This window comes from Salmo trutta, chromosome 2, assembly GCF_901001165.1.
Source record: "Salmo trutta chromosome 2, fSalTru1.1, whole genome shotgun sequence".
Classification (NCBI taxonomy): domain Eukaryota; kingdom Metazoa; phylum Chordata; class Actinopteri; order Salmoniformes; family Salmonidae; genus Salmo; species Salmo trutta.
Genome location: NC_042958.1, coordinates 67,677,297 through 67,700,739, shown reverse-complemented (window position 1 = coordinate 67,700,739; position 23,443 = coordinate 67,677,297). Strand labels below are relative to the sequence as shown.

The following is a 23,443-nucleotide window of genomic DNA, read 5'->3' as shown; positions in this document are numbered from 1 at the left end:
TTCAGGAATAAAACTTTGCTTAACAAGTCACATGGACTCTCACTGTGTGCAATTATAGTGTTTAACATGATTTTTGAATGACTACGTTATCTTTGTACGGTTCCTCAGTCAAGCAGTGTATTTCAAACAGATTCAACCACAAAGATCAGGAAGGTTTTCCAATGCCTGGCAAATGGCAACTATTGGTAGATGGGTTAAAAAGAAAAGCAGACAATTTGGACAGTGTATTAAACTTTGGATGGTGTATCAATACACCCAGTCACTACAAAGATACAGGTGTCCTTCCTAACTAATACATGCTGACCAGACCGGACACGTCGCATGCGCGAGCGTCGCAAAATAAATGTAGAAATCCATGTTATTCAATTATTGCACCCACACTGCTCGCGTGCGCCAACGAGCGTCTGCGATGCCAAGGGCTAAAATAGAACTTCTATTTCTGACGCAGATCGCGCTGTAAGTCCTGCCTCTCCCATCTCCTCATTGGTTTATAGAAGCAGGTACCCACGTGCCATCTCCTCATTGGTTATATCCACATGGGTGATTGAAAGACGAACTGTTTTACCGGTCGTCGTGGTAATACTATGAAAGTGTAGATGCAATCACCATATAAGTTCAAAGATGAAAAAGCCTGGAAGGAGGAGAGATGACTAGAAACGATTAGTTTGGCCATTTTATGCGTGGATTAATTGTCGGAGTAGAGGACCTTGTGCATTTCAGGTAAAATAACTCCTCAATGTTTATATCCAAGGACAAATTAGCTAGCAACAGCAAGCTATCTAAATAGGACAAATTAGCTAGCAAGTGCAAGCTAACTAGCTAAATTTCCATACATGTTTAATGCTTTTCGACCTGTCCCCAAATTAATGTCATTGGTTCAGAGTTTGTTTTGATATTTTAACCTGCGTGTCGTGATCGCACTTGGTGTAGGGGGACAAAAGGGGGACATTTATGCACGATAGCGCACGATGGCGCACACGGTTTGGGTTCCGTGTAAGTTGCCGGAGAGGAAGGAAACCACTCAGGGATTTCACCACGAGGCCAATAGTGACTTTAAAACAGTTACAAAATAATGGCTGCAAGATAGAAAACTGAGGATGGATCAACAACATTGTAGTTACTCCAAAATACTAACCTAATTGACAGTGAAAAAAAGGAAGCCTGTACAGAATAAAAATATTCCAAAACATGCAACAAGTTACTAAAGTAATAGTGAAAAAAAATAATGTGACAATGCAATTGACTTTTTGTCCTAAATACAAAGTGTTAGTAGTATTGGATTTGCCCAACATATGAGTACCACTTTCCATATTTTCAAGCATTGTGTTGTCTGTATCATGTTATGGGTATGCTTGTAATAATAAAAAACTGGGGAGTTTTTCAGGATAAAAAAGAAACTGAATGGGGCTAAGCAGACAAAATCCTAGAGTAAAACCTGGTTCAGTCTGCTTTCCACAATACACTGGGAGATAAATTCACCTTTCAGCAGTAATAATCTAAAATGTAAGGCCAAATCTATACTGGAGTGGCTTACCAAGAAGAAAGTGAATGTTCCTGAGTGGCCAAATTACAGCTTTGACTTATATCTGCTTGAAAATCTGTGGCAAGATATGAAAATGGCTGTCTAGCAATGACCAACAACCAATTTGACAGAGCTTGAAGAACTTTGAAAAGAATAAACGGGGAAATGTTGGATAATCCAGGTGTGAAAAGTGCTTCGAGATTTACCCAGAAAAACTCACAGCTATAATCTCTGCCAAAGGTGATTCTAACATGTATTGACTCAGGGGTGTGAATACTTACAGTAACAGTCAAAAGTTTGGACACCTACTCATTCAAGTTTTTTTTTATTTGTAATATTTTCTACATTGTAGAATAATAGTGACGACATCACAACTATGAAATTACAATTTTTTGGTTACTACATAATTCCATGTGTGTTAAATCAAGATTTTTTTTAATACTTGAGATTCTTCAAAGTAGCAACACTTTGCCTTGAAGACAGCTTTGCACACTAGGCATTCTCTCAACCAGCTAACACAAGATCTGGAATAAGTCGAGGGGTATGAATACTTTGAAGGCACTGTATCTACGCACTCCTAAACTGGTCCCAGATCTGTTTGTCCTGTATAGTCAACAAGAGTGTCATGTTGTTAAATCTGTATCATGTTTAATCTATCTTTTCTCAATCTAGAAACAGCACAGAATTACTCGTACATTTTAATTCCACAATTCCTTATAAACATCCCAAACATTATTTTTCACTATACTCTTAAACTTTTTTTACTTAAAGCTATATTAACAAATACTTGATTGACCCTAAGCTCTACAAAAGAAACCGTAGTCAAAATGCCCACCACTATTTGACTCGATTTATGCATTCTCATGTCTGAAATATTTGTATTTACAGTACAGTTTGGTCTTTAGAGTATATTATACCAAGGATTGTCTGATGTCCGATGATCCATTTGAACATCCATATAAAACCAGGTCGTGAGGGACTTTTATTTGTTCGTTAAAATCTAAAAACAGCAAATCTTCACAAACTTATTCACTACGTAGTAACATTAAGAGCTCGATTCAATCCATATCACGGAAGATCTGCGGTATAGCGCAATTTAAATTTAAAGGCAATGTTTTTTCCTGCGTTCGCAGAGACTGCATTCACGGTAAATGCTGAACATTTTGGCATAATCAGAAATGACCTTTAAATTTAAATTGCGTTACACTGCAGATCTTCTGCGATATGGATTGAAATCGAGTCCTAATTCTCTGGCCATGTTTCGTCTCCCACTATATCCACCTAAATGACAAAGAAACAACTATTTTTAAACGAGTGTGTGAAAAGTCAGACAGACACACTGGGGCCATACTTACGAACATTAGAAACAGATTCTCCGTATCAAAATGTACATCAGCCAATTAAAATCGTAGACGACAGAACATTACATTGTAGCTGGTCGCATCAGATAACCTGGTACACCAGACGACAGTGATTACTTCCTGGAACAAGTTCTGCATCAGCCAATTGCAAATGTTGACCTAGATGGACGTGAACGAATACTTTTCCATAAGAGCGTCCTTAACAAAGTCTCTCGTTATCATCCTACAGATGGCAGCATTGCGGCAATGTTGTTATTTTCAAGATGTATCGCGAGTCCGGACTCGATCTCATGTTAGCTAGCATCCACACTAGAGGAAAGGTTAATTGTTTATCGTTCTACAGCACACCTGTCAATCGTCTGATCAACACATTCTACTGCACGCTGTAGACATATTAATAAGGTCATAAGAAAATTCAGTGCTTTCAGAGTGTTTGTCATAGTGACAACCGCAAATAATACTTCACTGTACATACATTGAAAAATATAAAAACGTGTATTTAAAAATGTACCAATTCAACAGCAAACACCGTTTGCCAGGTGCGTAATTGCGCAACAAAATCATGAACACAGACAGGCTCGAAATGTGTAACCTAAGTTATAAGTGTATGCATATTAGGCCATAATTCATTAGCTCAATGCTAGGCTTAATACTGCAGTGAATATATCCAGTGAATTTACACAGCGAAATAAAAAAGTTACCAGATAATAAAATCACAGGTAGCCTACACTGTGCGCTCCCGAGGCTGCGCTCCCTGTCCCCGGGCACGCAGTTTGAAAAGCTAACCTCCGATTATATTTTATATTCATTTTTATAAATCATCTACTTTGTCACATATGCATTATTTGACTAGAGGACCAATAGTGGATCGTTTTTTTCCTTAAATAAAAACCTTGCCCTGAGTGGGATTCGAACTCCTGGCCTTCATACCTTGCAGTCTCTGGGCTTACAGCCTTAGAGGATCACACCACCAATTAGTCATAGCGTCTTTACTTTTTGTCTTCTTTTTTTTTACGATATATGAATATAAACGTACATGTTGTATAATCCTCCTACATCTTTACTGCTGTGAAAGCACATGAATGTGTGTGAAATGGACAGGTAAAATTTGGGATTTTGTCATATGTGAAACCGTGAACATTTTGTCTAACGTTAGTACTAGTAGCCTAGTCAAGGATGCGTCACTGCAATTTTGGCACACAACTTGTTACAGACCAATGGGAACAAAAGTAAACCTTAAATTTGTAGGTTTAAAATATCCCTTTAGTGACTGGGTTGGCCTATTTTAAGATATGCCAAAGACGGGTTATCTTCCAACGTCACGAAAACAACGCACACACTTCAATGGGGCAGAAGTCGGTGTTGTTGTGATTCTGGATGGCCAGATATCTAGCAACAATGACAAGAAGCTGCCATGTGGGGAATTGTAGGTGGCTTGTTTCAGCTAGTTTTATCTTGTTCTTGATACAATGTCTTGTTTTGAGGTGTTGACTGATGTCACTTCTATGCTAATATGGATCAACGTTGTGCAAATGTATTAATGTCTTCAATAAATATTGGAGACAAAATTAGTTTACATGTTGTCAACAATCTAAGCCAACCCTGTCTGCTTTGCCCCATAATTGCGTACTTGTCGGTTTTGTTGCTAAACAACCAACATGTCTATTGGTTGGTGGAAATAAAGTCTAAAGATCTTTGATAGGCTGATGAGGGATTTTGTTCCAGGAAATAATCACTGTCATCTGGTGAGGTTAGCATAGGGCTAACGTGTGCCAGGTTATCTGATGGGACCAGCTACAATGTAACTTTCTATTCATTTTAATTGGCTGATGCGCATTGAGACAGAGAAACTGTTTAAATTTAAACTGTTTCTAATGTTCACAAGTACGGCTCCAGCTTCTTTTGCAGGCACACCAAAGCAACCGCTGTGGCGCTCTTTTTAAGGCAGACGCGTCCCCAACCTGATTGCACCCTGGCAGTTTTGAAGCCACCCTCGTCCCTTGCAGGGCTTACAGTTGGTATGTGTGCAGTTCACTGTTGTTGTTGTGGTGTGTGTGTGTGTGTGTGTGCGCGGAGGTCTGACTCAGGACGGTGGCTCGGCTCCTTCCCGACTCTGTTGGATCCGCTTCTGAAGAAGATCCCAGGCCTTCCGTACCTGGGATTTAAATGCAGAGGAAGATGTGAGAAAGGGTTTGTTTATACAATGCATTGACTGGTATCTATATCCTCCCTGAAAGCCATATAATGAAAATACTTGGTTAAATATTAATGTGTAAGCTGCGTCCAGATTCTTAATTTTTCCCAAAGTGTGCACTTCCACACTTCCTGTCATGGATTTAACAATGGTGGAAACTAGGGGTGTGCCGATCTTGCCATACTCTGATTTGTATCCGTAAATTCACAGGGATGATACTCGTAATTGGAAAAACTGTTTTGAAACGCCTAAATAGAGGTCGGCAATACCTAATCGTCTCCCTGCACTTTCATATAAATCAAGGAAGCTGCAGATCAGGAGCAGCGAACTTGCGTGTGTTCTCAAACTTGCAGCGGGTAGATGCGTTTGCTGTCACTCAGTCAGAACGCAGGTGTTAAAGCAAAAAATTATTTAAAAAACACAAAAATAAAATGTCCCATCTCGATCTCAGATCGATTGTCTGCAGGGCCAAGTTACCCTCCCATGTAAAAATGTCATGACCATCATGCTTTTAAGGAAAGAGGATCATTTTGTACATTAAACTGCAAGTTTGACCAATTCCAATCTTTTTCAATAATTTATAACACAAAATCATTGACAGATCTGTTGCAGTGACAGAGAACTTTAACCCCTGAGAACGTGCGTCAGCCTTTCATCTTTTTTCCTACCCTCCCTCCGCTTGTTAGATATTATCCACATAGATAGCCTGCTGATTTATCATAGTAGCAGCAGTCAGCAGCAATCTAAGAGCATAACATGGAAGAGCGACCATTTGATGAAGATCAAGTGAATGGAGATACAACTTTGCTCTATCCAAATCGTAGAAGCAGGAACAACCTAGACAGCCAATGTCTTTACAGACAGCAGAACTAAACAGTTATTTAGAGCACACAGTACTTTGCACTGAGTGAAATGAGAGAGATGCGTGCTGGCTGCTGAAAAACAAAAACCACATTTTTTCCCTAATCATAGAAAATAACAACAAAATATACATCCGTTACTTTACTCGTTTTGTCCGAGTACTCACCCCTAAAGGCGTCCGCATACTAGGTTCAGTTTTCTCCTAGCAAAACTCGGCTACGTGAAGCAAGCGTCAGTGCCTCGCATACAGCCTTAAAAAGACATTCGCTTGAAAAACAAGAAAAGAGCGGCAAAATGTGTTTTTCCCCTCAAGACGCCGTAGAAACAACATACAGTAACACTTCCTCAAAATAGTCAGAATCAATCTAAAGATAAATCAAGAACTCTGTCATTCATTTTTTTACTGAGGTCTTAGTCGCAATTTTACATCTAAGTGCAGTATTTCTAAAGTGAAAAAATGTGCATGAAAACTAGTCGTCTGTTGTTGAATGACAACTAACACTTAATTGAAGAAACCCTACTGTCGACCAATCACCGACGAAGGGACGTAGACATAGGGTATCGAACTTGGGCTTGCCTCAAGAAATACATGTGTGCTCGAACAGCTGGGGGAGAAAAAAAAACTGCCAACACCAACAACAAAAAAAAAATCACAGAACTGTCATAATTCAAGCTGTTTTGACTGGGAAGCATACGGTAAGTTTTAGTGGAAACTCTCTGCAGCCAATGTTTACACCAATCCAATACTTTTTAATCCATGATTGGAAGTGTGCAAGTGGCGTGCCTACTTTAGAAGAAGGGTGGAGAATCTGGACGCAGCCTAAGATACATAAAAATGATTGTTCCTATAAAAATGCAAGAAGCCTTTATGTGTGGAAGGTAAAGGTTTCTGGACTTTTTAAATGTGCTTTATCAAGCCATTTTCCCCCGTCAGTGTGTCTGGCTTCGCCCTGGGTCATGTTCATTAGGGAATACCGTAACAAAATGTTTTGCGATGGGAAAATGGACCAGTCCTCTCCTTGTTTTCTTCCTTTTGGTTCCTAATGAACAAGAACCTGGTCTCCCAGCTACCCTCCTTACCTGTTTCTGGGTGATCTCGGGCTCCCACAGAGTGCAGAGCACCACGTTGGCCTGCTCCACCTGCTGCGTGTTGGGCCACTGGCTCTGCAGCCGCCGCACAGCGTCCTCTTGGCTGACGCCGTCCCTCGCCATGATCCGAGACACAGCCTGGGAGGTAGGAGCGTCGGGGTGGATAAAAAATAAAGAAAAAGTGTCTGCATCAGTGTTTTGTCTTTTAGCATTAGACGTTATGCAAGGGTCGACATATGGTTACTGTGATAAGAGCATCTGCTAAATGACTAAAATGTTAATGTAATTGAACTACCACTGTTTAAGTACCATTTTGTTTATTATTTTCAATTGAAAATGTTCTGGCATGTTTTCACTTCGACATTGAGGAGAAGGTTGTGTTGAGGAGTTAAGATAAACCCAATGCCTAAATTCCATGTTGTGTAAGGCATCAAAATGAAAGAGTGCCCTTTGCGCAGTTATCTATGAGGTTATTCTCAGACGTTCAAAGCACAGATGTGGGTTACCTCTTCCTCAGGAATGACGGTGACCCAGACCTCGTGCACGATGTCCGTCCAGCCGGCCTCCAGCAGCACAGCCGCGTCCACCACACACACCTGTTTACCTAGGGGGAATAATAGAATACTAATAATACATGCCATTTAGTAGACACTTTTATTCAAAGCGACTTACAGTCATGCGTATTTACATTTTATGTTCAGAACCCACTATTCTGGCGTTGCAAGTGCCATGCTCTACCAACTGAGCTACAGGGGAACACAAGTCCACTGTCTGTACACACAGGTGAAAGCACACAAACACTGACACGTATCAATCAGCAACATACCTTCCTCTCTGGCCTGTTGGATCCTTTCCTTGACGAGTAGAGCTATCTCCGGCCACACAATGTCGGTGAGGGCTTTCAACCTCTCCTGCAACAATAGTAATACTCATTTATTACATTTGTAAAGCGCTTTCATTACACAAGAGTAATCTTAATGTGCATAAAATAAAAATTGTTACAAGGCAAAACAAGTACATATAACATATCATAAAAGCATACAAGCATAGTGTGAGGATATCAGTTGATATAATGATTAACAGAAGCCGATGCCATTAAGTCACAGAGCCAAACTGACAACACATTTTCAGGCCCGATAACAATGTTTTGGGAAAGAAGCCCACAAAGTGCCTTTAGAAAGTATGCATACCCCTTGACTTCTTCCACATGCGTGTTGCAGCCGGAATTCAAAATGGATCAAATACAGTGCATTTGAAAAGTATTCAGACCCCTTGACTTTTTCAACATTTTGTTACGTTACAGCCTTATTCTAAAATGTGTTACATAAATAAAAATCAATCTACACACAATACCCCATAATGACAAAGTGAAAACAGGTTTTTAGAAATGTTTGCTAATTTATTAAACATAAAACACAGAAATACCTTATTTACATAAGTATTCAGACCCTATGCTATGAGACTCGAAACTGAGCTCAGGTGCATCCTGTTTCCATTGATCATCCTTGAGATGTTTCTACAACTTGATTAGAGGAGTCCACCTGTGGTCAATTCTATTGATTAGACATGATTTGGAAAGGCACACACCTGTCTATATAAAGTGCCACAGTTGAAAATGCATGTCAGAGCAAAAACCAAGCCATGAAGTCGAAGGAATTGTTCGTAGAGGGTACTGGGGAAGGGTACCAAAATATTTCTGCAGTATTGAAGGTCCCCAAGAACACAGTGGCATCCATCATTCTTAAATGGAAGAAGTTTGGGGGGGGGGGGGTTTAACAAGTACCTGATGGTCACTCTGACAGAGCTCCAGAGTACCTCTTAAGATGGGAGAACCTTACAGAAGGACAACCATCTCTGCAGCACTCCACCAATCAGGTCTTTATGGTAGAGTGGCCAGACGGAAGCTACTCCTCAGTAAAAGGCACATGACAGCCGGCTTGGAGTTTACCAAAAGGCACCTAAAGACTCTCAGTCCATGTGAAACAAGATAATATGGTCTGATGAAACCAAGATTAAACTCTTTGGCTTAACTGCCAAGCGTCACATTTGGAGGAAACCTGGCACCATCCCTACAGCGAAGCATGGTGGTGGCAGCATCATGCTGTGGGGATGTTTTTCGGAGGCAGGGACTGGGAAACTAGTCAGGATCGCAAGAAAGATTAACAGAGCAAAGTACAGAGAAATGCTTCACGAAAACCTGCTCCAGAGCGCTCAGGACCTCAGATTGGGGCGAAGGTTCACATTCCAACAGGACAACGACCCTAAGTACACAGCAAAGACAACGCAGGAGTGGCTTCGGGACAAGTCTCTGAATGTCCTTTAGTGGCCCAGCTGAGCCGGACTCAAAACCCAACCAATCTCTGGAGGGACCTGAAAATAGCTGTGTAGTGACGCTACCCATCCAACCTGACAGAGCTTGAGAGGATCTGCAGAGAATAAATGGGAGAAACTCCCCAAATACAGGTGTGCCAAGCTCATGGCGTCATATCCAAGAAGACTCAAGGCTGTAATTACTGCCAAAGGGTCTAAATACTTATGTAAATGTGATATTTAAGTTTTATTTTATCTAAAAACCTGTTTATGCTTTGTCATTATGGGGTATTGTGTGTAGATTGGTGAGGGGAAAAAAATATTTAATCCATTTTAAAATAAGGCTGTAAATGTAACATGTGGAAAAAGTCAAGGGGTCTGAATACAATGTAGTTCACTTTTATTTTACATCACTCAAATATCCAGGTGACCAATACTGAGCGATATCGTGAGGCTACCCTACATATCTCAAATTACATCATCAATTGATGTTTACTGATCATAAAAATCAGTTAATTGCTGTTTAACTGATGACAGTGCTAATTGTGCGCAATTGTTTTGCATGGAATAATCAGAAATATGAAGTTCTGACTATGCTCTTCAAGAGGTGATGACATAACAACCAAATAGTTAACATTTATTTACAATCCCATGAAAATCGCAGTCAATGTTTTTAGCGGAGCTGGGGTATCCTTGCCCCCCAGAAGGTAAAGCGAATGCTCTGCACCTTGGTGACGTTTTACTGATAAACTACTGAAGGGAAAGCTGTCCCCCTGGAACTTACAAAGGACTTAACGGTACAGTAGGTAGCTACTAGAGGTCGACCGATTAATCGGAACGGCCAATTAATTAGGGACGATTTCAAGTTTTCATAACAATCGGTAATCGATATTTTTGGACACCGAATGTGGCGGATCTTTTTTTTTTTTTTTTTACACCTTTATTTAACTAGGCAAGTCAGTTAAGAACACATTCTTATTTTCAATGACGGCCTAGGAACGGTGGGTTAACTGCCATGTTCAGGGGCAGAGCGACAGATTTTTACCTTGTCAGCTCGGGGACTCGTTTTTGCAACCTTCTGGTTACTAGTCCAACACTAACCACCTGCCTTACATTGCACTCCAGGAGAAGCCTGCGTGGCAGGCTGACTACCTGTTACGCGAGGGCAGCAAGAAGCCAAGGCAAGTTGCTAGCTAGCATTAAACTTCTCTTATAAAAAACAATCAATCAATCTTAACAATCACTAGTTAACTACACATGGTTGATGATATTACTAGTTTATCTAGTGTGTCCTGCGTTGCATATATTCGATGTGGTGCCTGTTATTCTCTCAGCGAATCACTGCCTACTTCGCCAAACGGGTGATGATTTAACAAGCGTATTTCGCAAAAAAAGCAGTCGTTGCACCAATGTGTACCTAACCATAAACATCAATGTCTTTCTTTAAAATCAATACACAAGTATATTTTTAAACCTGCATATTTAGTTAATATTGCCTGCTAACATGAATTTCTTATAACTAGGGAAATTGTCACTTCTCTTGCGTTCCGTGCAAGCAGTCAGGGTATATGCAGCAGTTTGGGCCGCCTGGCTCGTTGTGAACTGTGTGAAGTCCATTTATTCCTAACAAAGACCGTAATTCATTTGCCAGAATTGTACATAATTATGACATAACATTGAAGGTTGTAAAATATAACAGCAATATTTACACTTAGGGATGCCATCCGTTAGATAAAATACGGAACGGTTCCGTATTTCACTGAAAGAATAAACGTTTTGTTTTCGAAATTATAGTTTCTGGATTCGACCATATTAATGACCTAAGGCTTGTATTTCTGTGTGTTATTATGTTAGACTTAATTATATGATTTGATATTTGATAGAGCAGTCTGACTGAGCGATGGTAGGCAGCAGCAGGCTCGTAAGCATTAATTCAAACAGCACTTTTGTGCGTTTGCCAGCAGCTCTTCGCTGTGCTTCAAGCGTTGAGCTGTTTATGACTTCAAGCCTATCAACTCCTGAGATTAGGCTGGTGTAACCGATGTGAAATGACTAGCTAGTTAGCGGGGTGCGCGCTAATAGCGTTTCAAACGTCACTCGCTCTGAGACTTGGAGTAGTTGTTCCCCTTGCTCTGCAAGGGCCGCGGCTTTTGTGGAGCGATGGGTAACGATGCTTCGAGGGTGGCTGTTGTCGATGTGTTCCTGGTTCGAGCCCAGATAGCGGCGAGGAGAGGGACGAAAAAAAAGAAATGTATGCATTCACTACTGTAAGTCGCTCTGGATAAGAGCGTCTGCTAAATGACTAAAATGTCAAATGTAAAAATGGAAGCTATACTATTACACTGGCAATACTAAAGTGCCTATAAGAACATCCAATAGTCAAAGGTATATGAAATACAAATGGTATAGAGAGAAATAGTCCTATAATTCCTATAATAACTACAACCTAAAACTTCTTACCTGGGAATATTGAAGACTCATGTTAAAAGGAACCACCAGATTTCATTTGTTCTGAGCAAGGAACTTAAATGTTAGCTTTTTTACATGGCACATATTGCACTTTTACTTTCTTCAACACTTTGTTTTTGCATTATTTAAACCAAATTGAACATGTTTCATTATTTATTTATTTGAGGCTAAATTGATTGCATTAATGTATTTTATTAAGTTAAAATAAGTGTTCATTCAGTATTGTTGTAATTGTCATTATTACAAATAAATAAAGCAAAAAAATGTAATATATATTTTTATAAATATTTTTATTTTTAAAAATCGCCCGATTAATTGGTATCTGCTTTTTTTCGTCCTCCAATAATTGGTATCGGCGTTGAAAAATCATAAATCGGTCGACCTCTAGCTACATCTGGTAAATCAATAACAACTAAACGGATGAAGACAGAGTTTGGTTTCTTATTTGCTAGCTAACGTTAGCAAAGATGAAGGTGTCTTATAGTTATATAAGTAGGACAATTCGAGGAAATGTGTTTAACTAGCTAGCCGAAGTTACTTCTTTGTTAGCTAGTTAATTGCAGCCAACTAGCTAAGGCCGGACAAAGTTTAATTACTATTTCACGGATGCCCCGCCTCACTTTTCTCCACACACCCAATATATGCGGCTCTTAGTTTATAATGCATTGTCCGCTCTCCCAAATTGATGCCCAAGAGACCAGTCTCAGATCAAGTGCTCAGATCTGTTCGAGCGTCGGATTGGAAAGTGACACACAAACGCTCGCACCTGCAGATGTTTCATTTCTCTCATGTCGTCATGGCTGAAGCCAGCGAAAATTCCTACTATTTGTGTGTCCAGGTTAAACGTGGGACGTCCCTCATTATAAACAAAAAGTTGGTGAAATGAATGGTTATTGCATCATTTACAGATCTATTAGAAGCGATGAATAGACGAAACAACGTAATTTAACCAATTGATTGGCTAGAGAGCAGGGCATTCATCAGCAAAGACGCAATGCAAGCTGATAAATTTGCTTGTCCAAAATACTAAATCAGAATTATTGATGAAATCGCAGTGTCAGCTCTACGGTGATTTGCGATTCATAACTTACATTTTACCGGTACTACCAGTAGTAGTAGGCCAACCGATACCACGACGGAATGCGTTTGAAGTGATGATGCGCCGCCGAGAACAGCTAGCATGTCCAGCAAAGTACATCCCCAGTGACACGCACATACTTCGTGTAGATCAGCAGGTGGGGCTTTTCGTGGCAGCCAGGTGAGACAATCGAAGGAGGATGCGGTGAGCAAAGTTACTGGGCTCGAAATTAGATTGATGCTTCTAATTGTGCATGTTAAACATTTTTAATTTTAATGATTAAAGGTTATACTCTATGGCTGGATTTCTGTATTTTTTTGTAATGCTAAATTAATTTGGCAGACCTAACTTGATTGACCCTCTTTCTACAAGACCTCTAGTCTATGAGAGGCCTAATCATATTTGTATGAATATTTTGTTAACGCCTAGGTTATAGAGACGCATTCAGGTAATGAACTCATTATTATACATCAACATTTTAATTTGATTACAATTATTTATTGTCAATCATTCTTGAATTTGTTAGGCTTAACAATTAAGTAGATTAATGAACTGATCATACATTCACAACTTTTCAATAATTTTTGAATATGATAGAATATTGCATTCGTTTATTATACATCCTATGTGAATAATGTTAATTTCTATATTAATAATAATCTGAAAATCTGTCAAATGGAATATTTTGCCAATTGTTAATGTCCATATAGCCTAGGACAATGTGGTAAAGTACTGTTATTCCTTATCCACCTAATGATTTTTCCCCCTCCCTCGCTCGCTCGCTTCACTTTTCTGGGGGGAAAATCCGTTAAACAGTGAAACAATTTTATCTGGCCTAACGTTAGATAGTAAGCTATGATAAATCACATTTGCAACACGCCGGATAGCCAACAAGTACAGCTCAACTCCGCGTTGATGTGGAGTTGAGTTTTACTTGGCTAACGACGTATACCCCGGAGTAGTCAGACTACACATTGAAATGACTACCATAACATACACAAACCATAGCTATCATTGAAGTATATCCCTAGTTGACAAAATAAACTGAGCCATGAGCAAGCTTGCTAACTAGCAAGGTAGGTTGCTGTAAGCTAGCTAGGACGGACACTAGCGTTCGTGCGTGGAAATAACAACAAACACGAAGAGTGACAATAGCTAGCTACTTTACCTTGTAAAAATACTTTGCCACTTAACTGACGTTACCTTGCTAATCTCGTCTGTAACTGGGTACTTCCAATGGCTAACCACACTATTGTAGTACCACTGTGCTATATTGTTATTATTCTATCGATAAAGAAATCCTAGATGGCTAGCAGTTGGACATGGACAACATTCATCGGTTGAGAAATGTATTTGGGGACAATATTTGCACATTATTCTTTTAATTTCGTCAAGTTGGTTGTTGATCATTGCTAGACAGCCATTTTCAAGTGTTGCCATTTAATTCAAAACTGTAACTAGGCCACTTAGGAACATTCAATATCATCTTGGTAAGCAACTCCAGAGTATATTTGGCCTTGTGTTTTCGGCTATTGTCCTGCTGAAAGGTGAATTTGTCTCCCGGTGTCTGTTGGAAAGCAGACAACCAGGTTTTCCTCTAGAATTTTGCCTGTGCTTACCTTTATTCCATTTCTTATTTTTTTCTTTACCCGGTTTTCTCCCCAATTTTGTGGTATCCAATTGGTAGTTACAGTCTTGTCTCAACGCTGCAACTACTGTATGGACTCAGGAGAGGCGAAGGTCAAGAGCCGTGCTTCCTCCGAAACACAACCCAACCACACTGCTTCTTGACACAATGCCCACTTAACCCGGAAGCCAGCCGCACCAATGTGTCGGAGGAAACACCGTGCACCTGGCGACCGTGTCAGCATGTACTGCGCCCCGCCCGCCACAAGAGTCACTAGTGCGTGATGGGACAAGGACATGCCTGCCGGCCAAACCCTCCCCTAACCCGGACGACGCTGGGCCAAATGTGTCTCCCGGGTTGCGGCCAGCTGCAACAGAGCCTGGACTCCAACCCAGAATCACTAGTGGCACAGCTAGCACTGGCACTGCGGTGCCTTAGACCCCTGCGCCACTCGGGAGGCCTATTCCATTTCTTTTTAATCATAAAAAAAAAACTCCCTAGCTCTTGCCGATGACAAGCATACCCATAACACGATGCAGCCACCACCAAGCTTGAAAATATGGTACTCAGTTGGTGTTGGACTTGCCCCAGTTAATTTCTTTGCTAATTTTTTGCAGTTTTACTTTAGTGCCTTATTTCAAACAGGATGCATGTTTTGGAATATTTGTATTCTGTACAGACTTCCTTCTTTTCACTCTGTCATTTAGGTTAGTATTGTGTACTAACGAGAATGTAGTTGATCCATCCTCAATTTTCTCCTACCATAGCCATTAAAATAACTGTTTTAAAGTCACCAAAGTCATGGTGAAATCCCTGAGCAGTTTCTTCTCCAGCAACTGAGTTTGGAAGGACACCTGTATCTTTGTAGTGGCTGAATGTATTGATACTACATCCAAAGTGTAATTAAATAACTTCACCATGCTTAAAGGCATATTATTTATTTTTACCCATCTACCAATTGGTGCCCTTTGCGAGGTATCGGAAAACCTCCCTGGTATTTGTGGTTGAATCAGTGTTTGAAATTCACTGCTTGACTGAGGGACCTTACAGAGATGAGGTAGTCAGTCAAAAATCATGTTAAACACTTATTGCACAGAGAGTGAGTCCATGCAACTTTTGTGACCTGTTAAGCAAATGTTTGCTCCTGAACTTATTTAGGCTTGCCATAACAAAACGGTGGAATACTTATTGACTCAAGACATTTCAGCTTTTCATCTTTAATTAATTTATAAAAATGTATAAAAACATAATTCCACTTTGACATAATGGAGTAGCCTTGGCAAGTGACAAATTTAAGCTTTAACAAGTCAAGGGGTGTGAATACTTTCTGAAGGCACTATATCTCTGCTGATATAGTCCATTCCATTGATATTTGAAAAGAAAACGCTAAATACAACTAAATAAACCAACATTACATTTTTTACATCCCTTCCCATTTCTATAAAATATTATGTTCTCTCGAATATTATCGGGCTGTATTTCACACATGCCATACACAAACATTACCTTGTTTCCAAAAACCTTCCTGCCTAGTGCGCGTCTGTTGATAGTTTTGTCCTCATTAATAAGATCTGCAAATGATAAGAGTCATTCATTGAAACAGATGCTTTGGGTAAAGCCTTACATTGTATCTGTTAAATCAATTCTCCACTATACAGAATATTACGACAGCTTCTGTCAGCTATGTGGACGGAAGACCCACCCGCACCTGATCCAAACTCCTCCAGTACCCTGTTGTAGGCAACCTCCCCCGGCCGGTAGGTCTCGTGGCCCAGCTGGTCGCTGTTGATGCTGACCGCACCCAGGGTCTCCAACTGCCGGGCAATGGAGCTCTTCCCGCTGCCACTGCCCCCGGTCAGGCCAATCACGTAGGGCACCAGGGGGAGATGGGACTTGTCCTGCTTCACAGGGGATAGGCAAGAGGGGTAAAGGTGAACGGGGCATCAAAATGCATTGGCAGTCATAAGGGGGCTTGTGTGTAAGTGGTACATAATCAAACTAAATGTCTGACATATAGCTACGATACTGACTATACACATAATTCAATCATATACTAACTTAAGGCTCAGGTCCAATTAGACTACAATGAGATAAAGAGAAACTGAAACTGAAAAATCAGGTCTTGTGATACCTGATGCATCCCAACAACGTGCTTGACAAAGCACTCGCTGGCAATTAGTGAATAGTAGTCTATTGTGTGACTGCCATTGCCACTGAAAGATCATTTACGGTTAGCGAGGCTGGATGAATAGTATGTTTATTCTGCTTGAGGAGAAACAGAGTCCCTGAATATAGCCTTCTCTACCCTGGTAACCTTGCTGGAGTAACTATCAGTTGATCTGAAAAAGCCCTGTCTGCGTCCCTAATGGCCCCCTTTTTTCTTATATGGTGCACTACTTTTGACCAGAGCCCTAGTCAAAAGAAGTGCACTATGTAGGGCAGGAATCACCAACTAAATTAAGCCGCTGGTCAATTTTTTTCTTGAGTGGATAATCGGGGGGCTGGAACATGATTACAGATAATTAGTAAACTGCAAATAGACAGCAAGCAGCACAAACAGATAATATGACTAAAACATAATATTTGACAAAAACAATCATTTCAAATCTTGCTTACATTTGTCTACGATGACATGTCTCTCTATTATGCATGGAAATACGTGGGAACAGATTTCCAAAATTAAAATCACTTGGAGGCTGATTTCCTGGTGTTTTTGGTCTTTTATGTCCAACAATGAAAATTGGGGGGCCAAATAAAACCACCTGAGGGTGAAATTCAGCCTGCCGGTTGGGTAACCCAGATATGGGGAATAAGGTGCCATTTGGGACACAGTCCCTGTTATTTGCATAGAGATCAAAAATACTAAAATTAGCCCCATCTTTTGCCGGTGTCAGCGACTGAAACTACTCAGGGGTACACAAAATCCCCTTCTGTCTCAAATACCAAGTAGAAATTAGTATGGTATGTGTGACACCCATGAGCAGGCTGGAAGGGAAGAGGGGGAATGTGTGTACTTTCGGGTCTGTGAGGAGGGTCCCCAGGAGGCGTGAGCGGAGGCTGGAGGAGCTGATCTTCTCCTCCTCCATCTCAGTGTGGTGGGCATCCTTCAGCAGCTGGATCTCGTGCAGCACCAGTCCTGGAAGACCCTAATAGGGCAGACAGTTGATGACAAGACACCAGACATAACAAAGAGAATATATAGGCTATGTTCAGCCAGACGTAACACAAACAATACATAGCCAGCCATCCCTCAGCCTGTGCTGTATCAAGAGGCCCACTCACAACACTATGACTGTCTTTGCCAGCTATTAGACACCATTGAAGCTTGTTCAAATTGTACTGTATGTTTCTAAACCCAGAGACGCAACATCACGAGACTTCCGGGAACGCTTGCGAAAAAGACCAGGCCTGAATTTGGGGTTTGAGAAGTCAATTAGAGAAGTGAAGAATTCTTCCTTAGTTAATTGTCTTGAAATCTAAAGTCACAACCTGGATTTGAGCCAATATCTTTAGTTCAAATATCTTTAGTTGTTATTACTCCAACCTCAAAGTGACAAACTAAAATGTTTTAAATTATATCGAAGGAGTGCTTTTGTTTTGACAGCCTGCACATGCGCAGTTTGGCGCGAGAAGACGATTAAACCCAAAGCACTTACGTTTTCGAGGCGCTTCTTGTTCACAGCCTCGCCTCCCCTGCGGGTCTCCTCGCTGACCACAATGCATTGCAGCTGGGCATCAATAACGGAGGGTCCAAAGGGGTCCGAAAGGGGCACGATCTCGTACTGCAGCGAGGGCTTGACGTCCTGCAGGAACTCTCGGAGCCGCTGCACCCGCAGGGCATATGGCTCGATTAGCTCCTTTAGCACCTTCTCTGAGGATAGGCAGAGAAAGAGAAGAAAAAGAGAAGGTGGAGAAAGAGGAAGAAGAGAACGAAGAATAAGAGGCAAGGAAAATGGCAGGGTAGGGGACATCAAACGTTTTATTCCGCTATTGTGCAAACATATTCGTAAATCCACATTCTTCAATGTCAAGGTTGAGTGCAGGGAATTTTCTACCATTATAATCCTTGGGCAGGCCGCCTAAGCATTTTTTTCGGGTCTCCTAAATCCAAACAGTGTACAGAAATATATAATAATAAAACAAACTTTATACATTTGTGATGGAAAAACGCTTTCAGTGTTAACTTAAACGACATAAAACATGTAGAAAAGATAATGGACCTCTATGTTTTTCAATAATATCATCTTTGAGAATTAACAACCCCAAAATAAAAACTAGACAATCAGGGAGAATTTAAAATACCAAAAACAATGAATTTAACAGTATTGATTTTGTTATTATGTTTGAGCAAAACACAGCATTAGCCATGGCAAAATGCATAGGAAATTAACTTTAAAACGGCACTATTTTCTCTCAGCTCCAAGAATTTGAATAACAAGAAATTGCCTTAAATTCAAAAATGTCTCTACATTGTCAAGATGGGGGACCTCAAATTTTGCACCGCCGATGGTCCGCACCCCCTGCCCACCACCTGAAACCCTTTTTGATCCAGAAAAAAACCCTGAAGCACAGTGAATTCCAAAGTCCTTTTAACAATGGCAATCCAGATCAGATTATATAGCCCATTATGGGGTAAGGAACACAATACCTTGTGTATGGATAGAAGACAAGGAGACCTAATAATGCCCAAAGAAACCTGTTTACACAGCAACCATTGTCCTTTCTCATCATTCCACTTACTTTTTAGAAGTTCTTGGTCACACACCCCGATAAGGAACCGCTTGTTCGCCAAGAGGCAAGAGATGTTCAGCAGCGTCTTGTGCGCCCCGTGGAGGCGGTCGAACGTTCCACCTACCACCACCTCACTGTAAGTCTCCATGCGCTCCGAGCTACTATCCCAGTCGTCCTTTTGGCCCTCCTTCTCTACCTCTTCCTCCAGCTTCTGCAGCTGCGGGTGGAGCAGCACCGAGGCCAAGCCGGGAGTGCAGACGTAACAGCGGCCCGTGTACCTCTGCAGACACTGGGCCACCAGCGGGGACTGGCCTGGGTCCTGCAGGGCGAAGTCTGTTAGCACCACCTCGGGGGAGTGGGAGAGGGACTGTGGGGAAGGGAAGGGGTTACATGCTACCCCTGTCCCACCTGTCTCTGGGCTGGAGGCGTTGTTGGGCTGGGCGCGGACGTTGGTGAGGAGCACTCGTACGTCCAGGTGGCCGCACACATTGGCAGCATTGCTGTAGAGCCCGGTGATAAGGCTGGACAGATCCACCACGGGCGGGATGAAGACGGGCCTGGGCTGGCCCCCGCCTGTACCCAGGTTCAGGCCTGGATGGAGATGGACGTAGAGGGTGCGCTCCACCACCTGGGCAGCTGAGCTGAGTACAGGGGCAATGCGCAGGGGGAGGGTGTGGAGGGGAGAGGTGAGCACCAGGATGCCCGTGCTGAACATGGACATGTTGGCCAGATGTGTCACAGGAGCAGGGACACACACTTGGCACAATGTCTGGGGTAGAGCAAAAGGCAGAGTCACACCATTACAAAAAAACATTGAGAAAACCAATTAGTTACCTAAGCTAAAGTTCGTTATCAATAAAACGTCACAATACCGTGCAGAGCGTTCAATTTGGCTGCTGGGGAGCAAGGAGACCCCCAGCGCCGCTGACATTTGTATTTATTTAACCTTTATTTTATCAAGGAGTTATTTTTTCATCTATCCAGATATCTGTAAGCAGGAATGGACACCTTTCAAAGTATATACGTTGGTACTAATATGGACACCTTTCAAAGTACATATGCTTAAATCATTGTTATTTCTATGCGCTCTTGAGAACATATACAACATATACTTAGAATCGACCCCTGTGGGACACCTTTCGTAATATTCAGGAAACCTGATTTAACACCATCAGTAGATACACATTGAGTTCTATCTGTCAAGTAATTTTTAAACCAGTTACATGCAGCCTGGTCTAGGCCATTTGAGAAAAGCCTCTGAATTAGCGGGGAGTGATCAACAGTATAGAAAGCCTTTGATAGGTCAATGAAGATTTGACAACTACATGCCGTTTTCAAGGGATTGCTAAACAAATGTGATCTATTTGGCTTTAATATCATCACCTCTTGAAGAGCATAGTCAGAAATACACATTTCCTATAATTTAACTATATAATCAGTAAACATCAATTGAGCATCTATTTTCAGATTGGATAAGCTACCCTCACCTATTGGCATGTACTGTACTTAGCGTGTCATTTAGTTTGCTTCATCAGAGATTAAGCTTTTGGAAAGAGCTTTACATGGGTAAATCCTCCACCTCTTGGTAAAGTTGTAAATCGGACTACTGTCTTCAGCACTATAGATGGCGAGCAAATATAGCCATCTAGTTTATCCCCTGAAAGATAACGTTAATGTAACAAGCTATCCCTAATATGCTAGCAAGAAAATTTGACACATAGCCTATCATGTTTGTCAGCTGCAATCTTGATTAAACACTCTTAAAAACAATGAAAAGGGGATCATGGTGGGTAACTAAGCTGGGTAGGCTTAACGTTACGTTGGAGAAAAAAATTACTTTTAGGTCTACTTACCAATATTTTCAACCAACTGAAAATGTTCTACCAGTAGATATAATTGCAAAGTAGAAACTACTTTGCAATTATGTCTACTGGTAGAAACGTTGCGCAATTGGTTAAACATATGGGTAAGTAGACCTAATGTATTTCTCTTAATAAAGGATGGGAAATGAACCTAAACCGCTCATACCCGTCAGGTATAGTTCACTTTTATATCACTCAAATATCCAATTAATTGTGGCCAATATTGAGAGATATCGTGAGGCTACACTCACGTATCTGAAATGACATGATGAATTTACGTGTACTGACCATGAAAAAAGTTAATTGCGGTATAACTCTGATAGCGCTAAATGTTCGCAATTGTTTTGCATGGAATAATAAGAAATGTGTAGTTCTGGCTATGTTCTTGAAGAGGTGATGATATTGCAACCAAATAGTTGACATGTATTTAACAATCCCTTGAAAACCGCAGGCAGTTGTCAATGCTTTTAGCGGAGCTGGGGGGGGTCTGCACCTTATGACGTTTTATTGATAACGACCTAGTTAAAGGAAAGCTGTCACCCTGGCCTTTTACCAAAGACTAAACCGTAGGTAGCTGCGTCTGGTAAATCAATAACGACTAAACAAACGGATGAAGACGAATGATTTCTTATTACTATAGCTAGCTAAGTTAACTATAAGACACATTGACCTTCGCTAAAGAAAAGGGAAAATTCGAGGAAATGTGTTTAGTTAGCTTTGCTACTTAGCTTTACTTGTTTTTGTTAGTTAGTTTCTGGTACTTGCAGCTAGCTGGATAGGCAAGTAGCTAACGTGAACTAGCTAGCTACGTTAACGTTAGCTGGTTATGATCAAGACATTTGCAACACCCCGGAGAGCCAACAAGTCAACCTCAACTCCGCGTTGTGGCGTAGCTAGCTAGTTTCCATTTGAGTTCAGTTTTACTTGGCAACGACGTACACCCCGGAATATTGTCAGAATTCTACACATTGAATGTACTACCATGACATACACAACCCATAGCTATCATTGAAGTATGTCGCTGACTAAAACCGAGCAAGCTAACGTAGCTAGTAAGCTAGCTAGCACGGACACTTGCGTTCGTGCGTAGAAATAACAACATGAAGAGTGACAATAGTTACTTTACCTTGTGCAAATGCTGTAGCAAGGTAACGTGAGTTAAGTTTAAATCTCGTCTGTAACTGGCTATTCCCAATGGCTAACTACATTGTTGTACCACTGTCCAATATTGTTATTATTCTTTCGATAAAGAGACAGGTCATTTGACCTAGCTAGCTACCGGTTGCACATGGACAACATTCATTGGTTGATAAATTGATTTGGGGACATCTGGGTAATGTAGTCAGCGAAAATATCTAGCTATTCATTTCCATTTCATAATCAGCCGACAGAGGTCACTATTGATATGTTGGGACGTTGATATGTTGGTGCTATTGATAGAATAAATCTGGTTCATTATACAATTTATTTATTTATTTGTAGGCTACCTATCTTATTGCATCACACAAGAGAGTGTCATTTAACCAGGCAAGTCAGTCAAGAACAAATTCTTATTTACAATGACGGCCTACTTCGGCCAAACCCTAACCTGGACGACGCTGGGCCAATTCTGCGCCGCCCGATGGGACTCCCAATCACGGCTGGTGGTGATACAGCCTGGAATCGAACCAGGGTCTGTAGTGACACCTCTAGCACTGAGATGCAGTGCCTTAAACCGCTGCACAACTCTGGAGAAAGAAAGAATACAATCACAGACAGGAAATGCACAGTAGACTGACCACCTGTAAAACCAGCTTGGCATCTCAGCAATGCACTTTGTAATGAACCTCAAACCCAGTCATGTTGCGAATCCCACCATCAAACTATAATGTTTTTTTAAAAACAGATCAGTGTCCAAACTTTAGTTCAACATTTATAAATTGCACCAGGCTCATAATCACAAAGCATCTAAGAGTACATTTACGTCATTTAGCAGACGCTCTTATCCAGAGCAACTTACAAATTGGGTAGGAGTGCAGATCTAGGATCAGTTTGACCTTTTAAGTCATATTGAAAAAAGGTAGAACCTGAGCCTAGATCAGCACTACCGCTCTGAGAAGCTTTATACGCACCCGTCTCACCTGTGTCTCAGTCCTTATTTCTGCTGCAGATAAGAAATCATGGCCTTTATCCATTGTACAAAGATAACCGATCAAATCAAAGTTTGTTACGTGCGCCGAATACAACACCTTACAGTGAAATGCTTACTAACCATCAGTGCAATGTTTAAGTAAAAACAATTGGTATTAGGTGAACAATAGATAAGTAAGGAAATAAAAAAACAGTAGAAAGACAGTGAA

General features: G+C 41.0%; 1 protein-coding gene across 6 annotated transcripts; it reads right to left on the bottom strand.

The window, feature by feature from the left end:
- Positions 1 to 2,463: 2,463 nt before the first annotated feature.
- Positions 2,464 to 22,407, bottom strand: coasy (CoA synthase). 6 transcript variants are annotated; one of them, XM_029712243.1, is made up of 10 exons: positions 22,231 to 22,407; positions 19,252 to 20,011; positions 18,168 to 18,382; positions 17,526 to 17,657; positions 16,214 to 16,412; positions 16,018 to 16,082; positions 7,854 to 7,938; positions 7,534 to 7,631; positions 7,019 to 7,165; positions 2,464 to 5,038 (listed from the first exon to the last, which is right to left on the bottom strand). In XM_029712243.1, exons 2-10 carry the CDS (start codon positions 19,961 to 19,963, stop codon positions 4,967 to 4,969), a joined length of 1,725 nt encoding a protein of 574 aa, XP_029568103.1. In that variant the 5' UTR covers positions 19,964 to 20,011; positions 22,231 to 22,407; the 3' UTR covers positions 2,464 to 4,966. The 6 variants fall into 6 exon arrangements, with proteins under 6 accessions (XP_029568103.1, XP_029568119.1, XP_029568109.1 ...); XM_029712259.1 differs by having other exon boundaries at positions 16,220 to 16,412; XM_029712249.1 differs by having other exon boundaries at positions 16,214 to 16,409.
- Between the last annotated feature and the right edge of the window lie 1,036 nt (positions 22,408 to 23,443).

Coding starts and splice junctions, on each gene's coding strand:
- coasy (XM_029712243.1), bottom strand. CDS start 19,963: ATGTCCATGTTCAGCACGGGCATCCTGGTGCTCACCTCTCCCCTCCAC. Junction 16,413..17,525: donor CCCTCCTCACAGACCCGAAA/GTACACACATTC, acceptor TCCCCTGTGAAG/CAGGACAAGTCCCATCTCCC. Junction 16,083..16,213: donor GGAGTTTGGATCAGGTGCGG/GTGGGTCTTCCG, acceptor TATCATTTGCAG/ATCTTATTAATGAGGACAAA.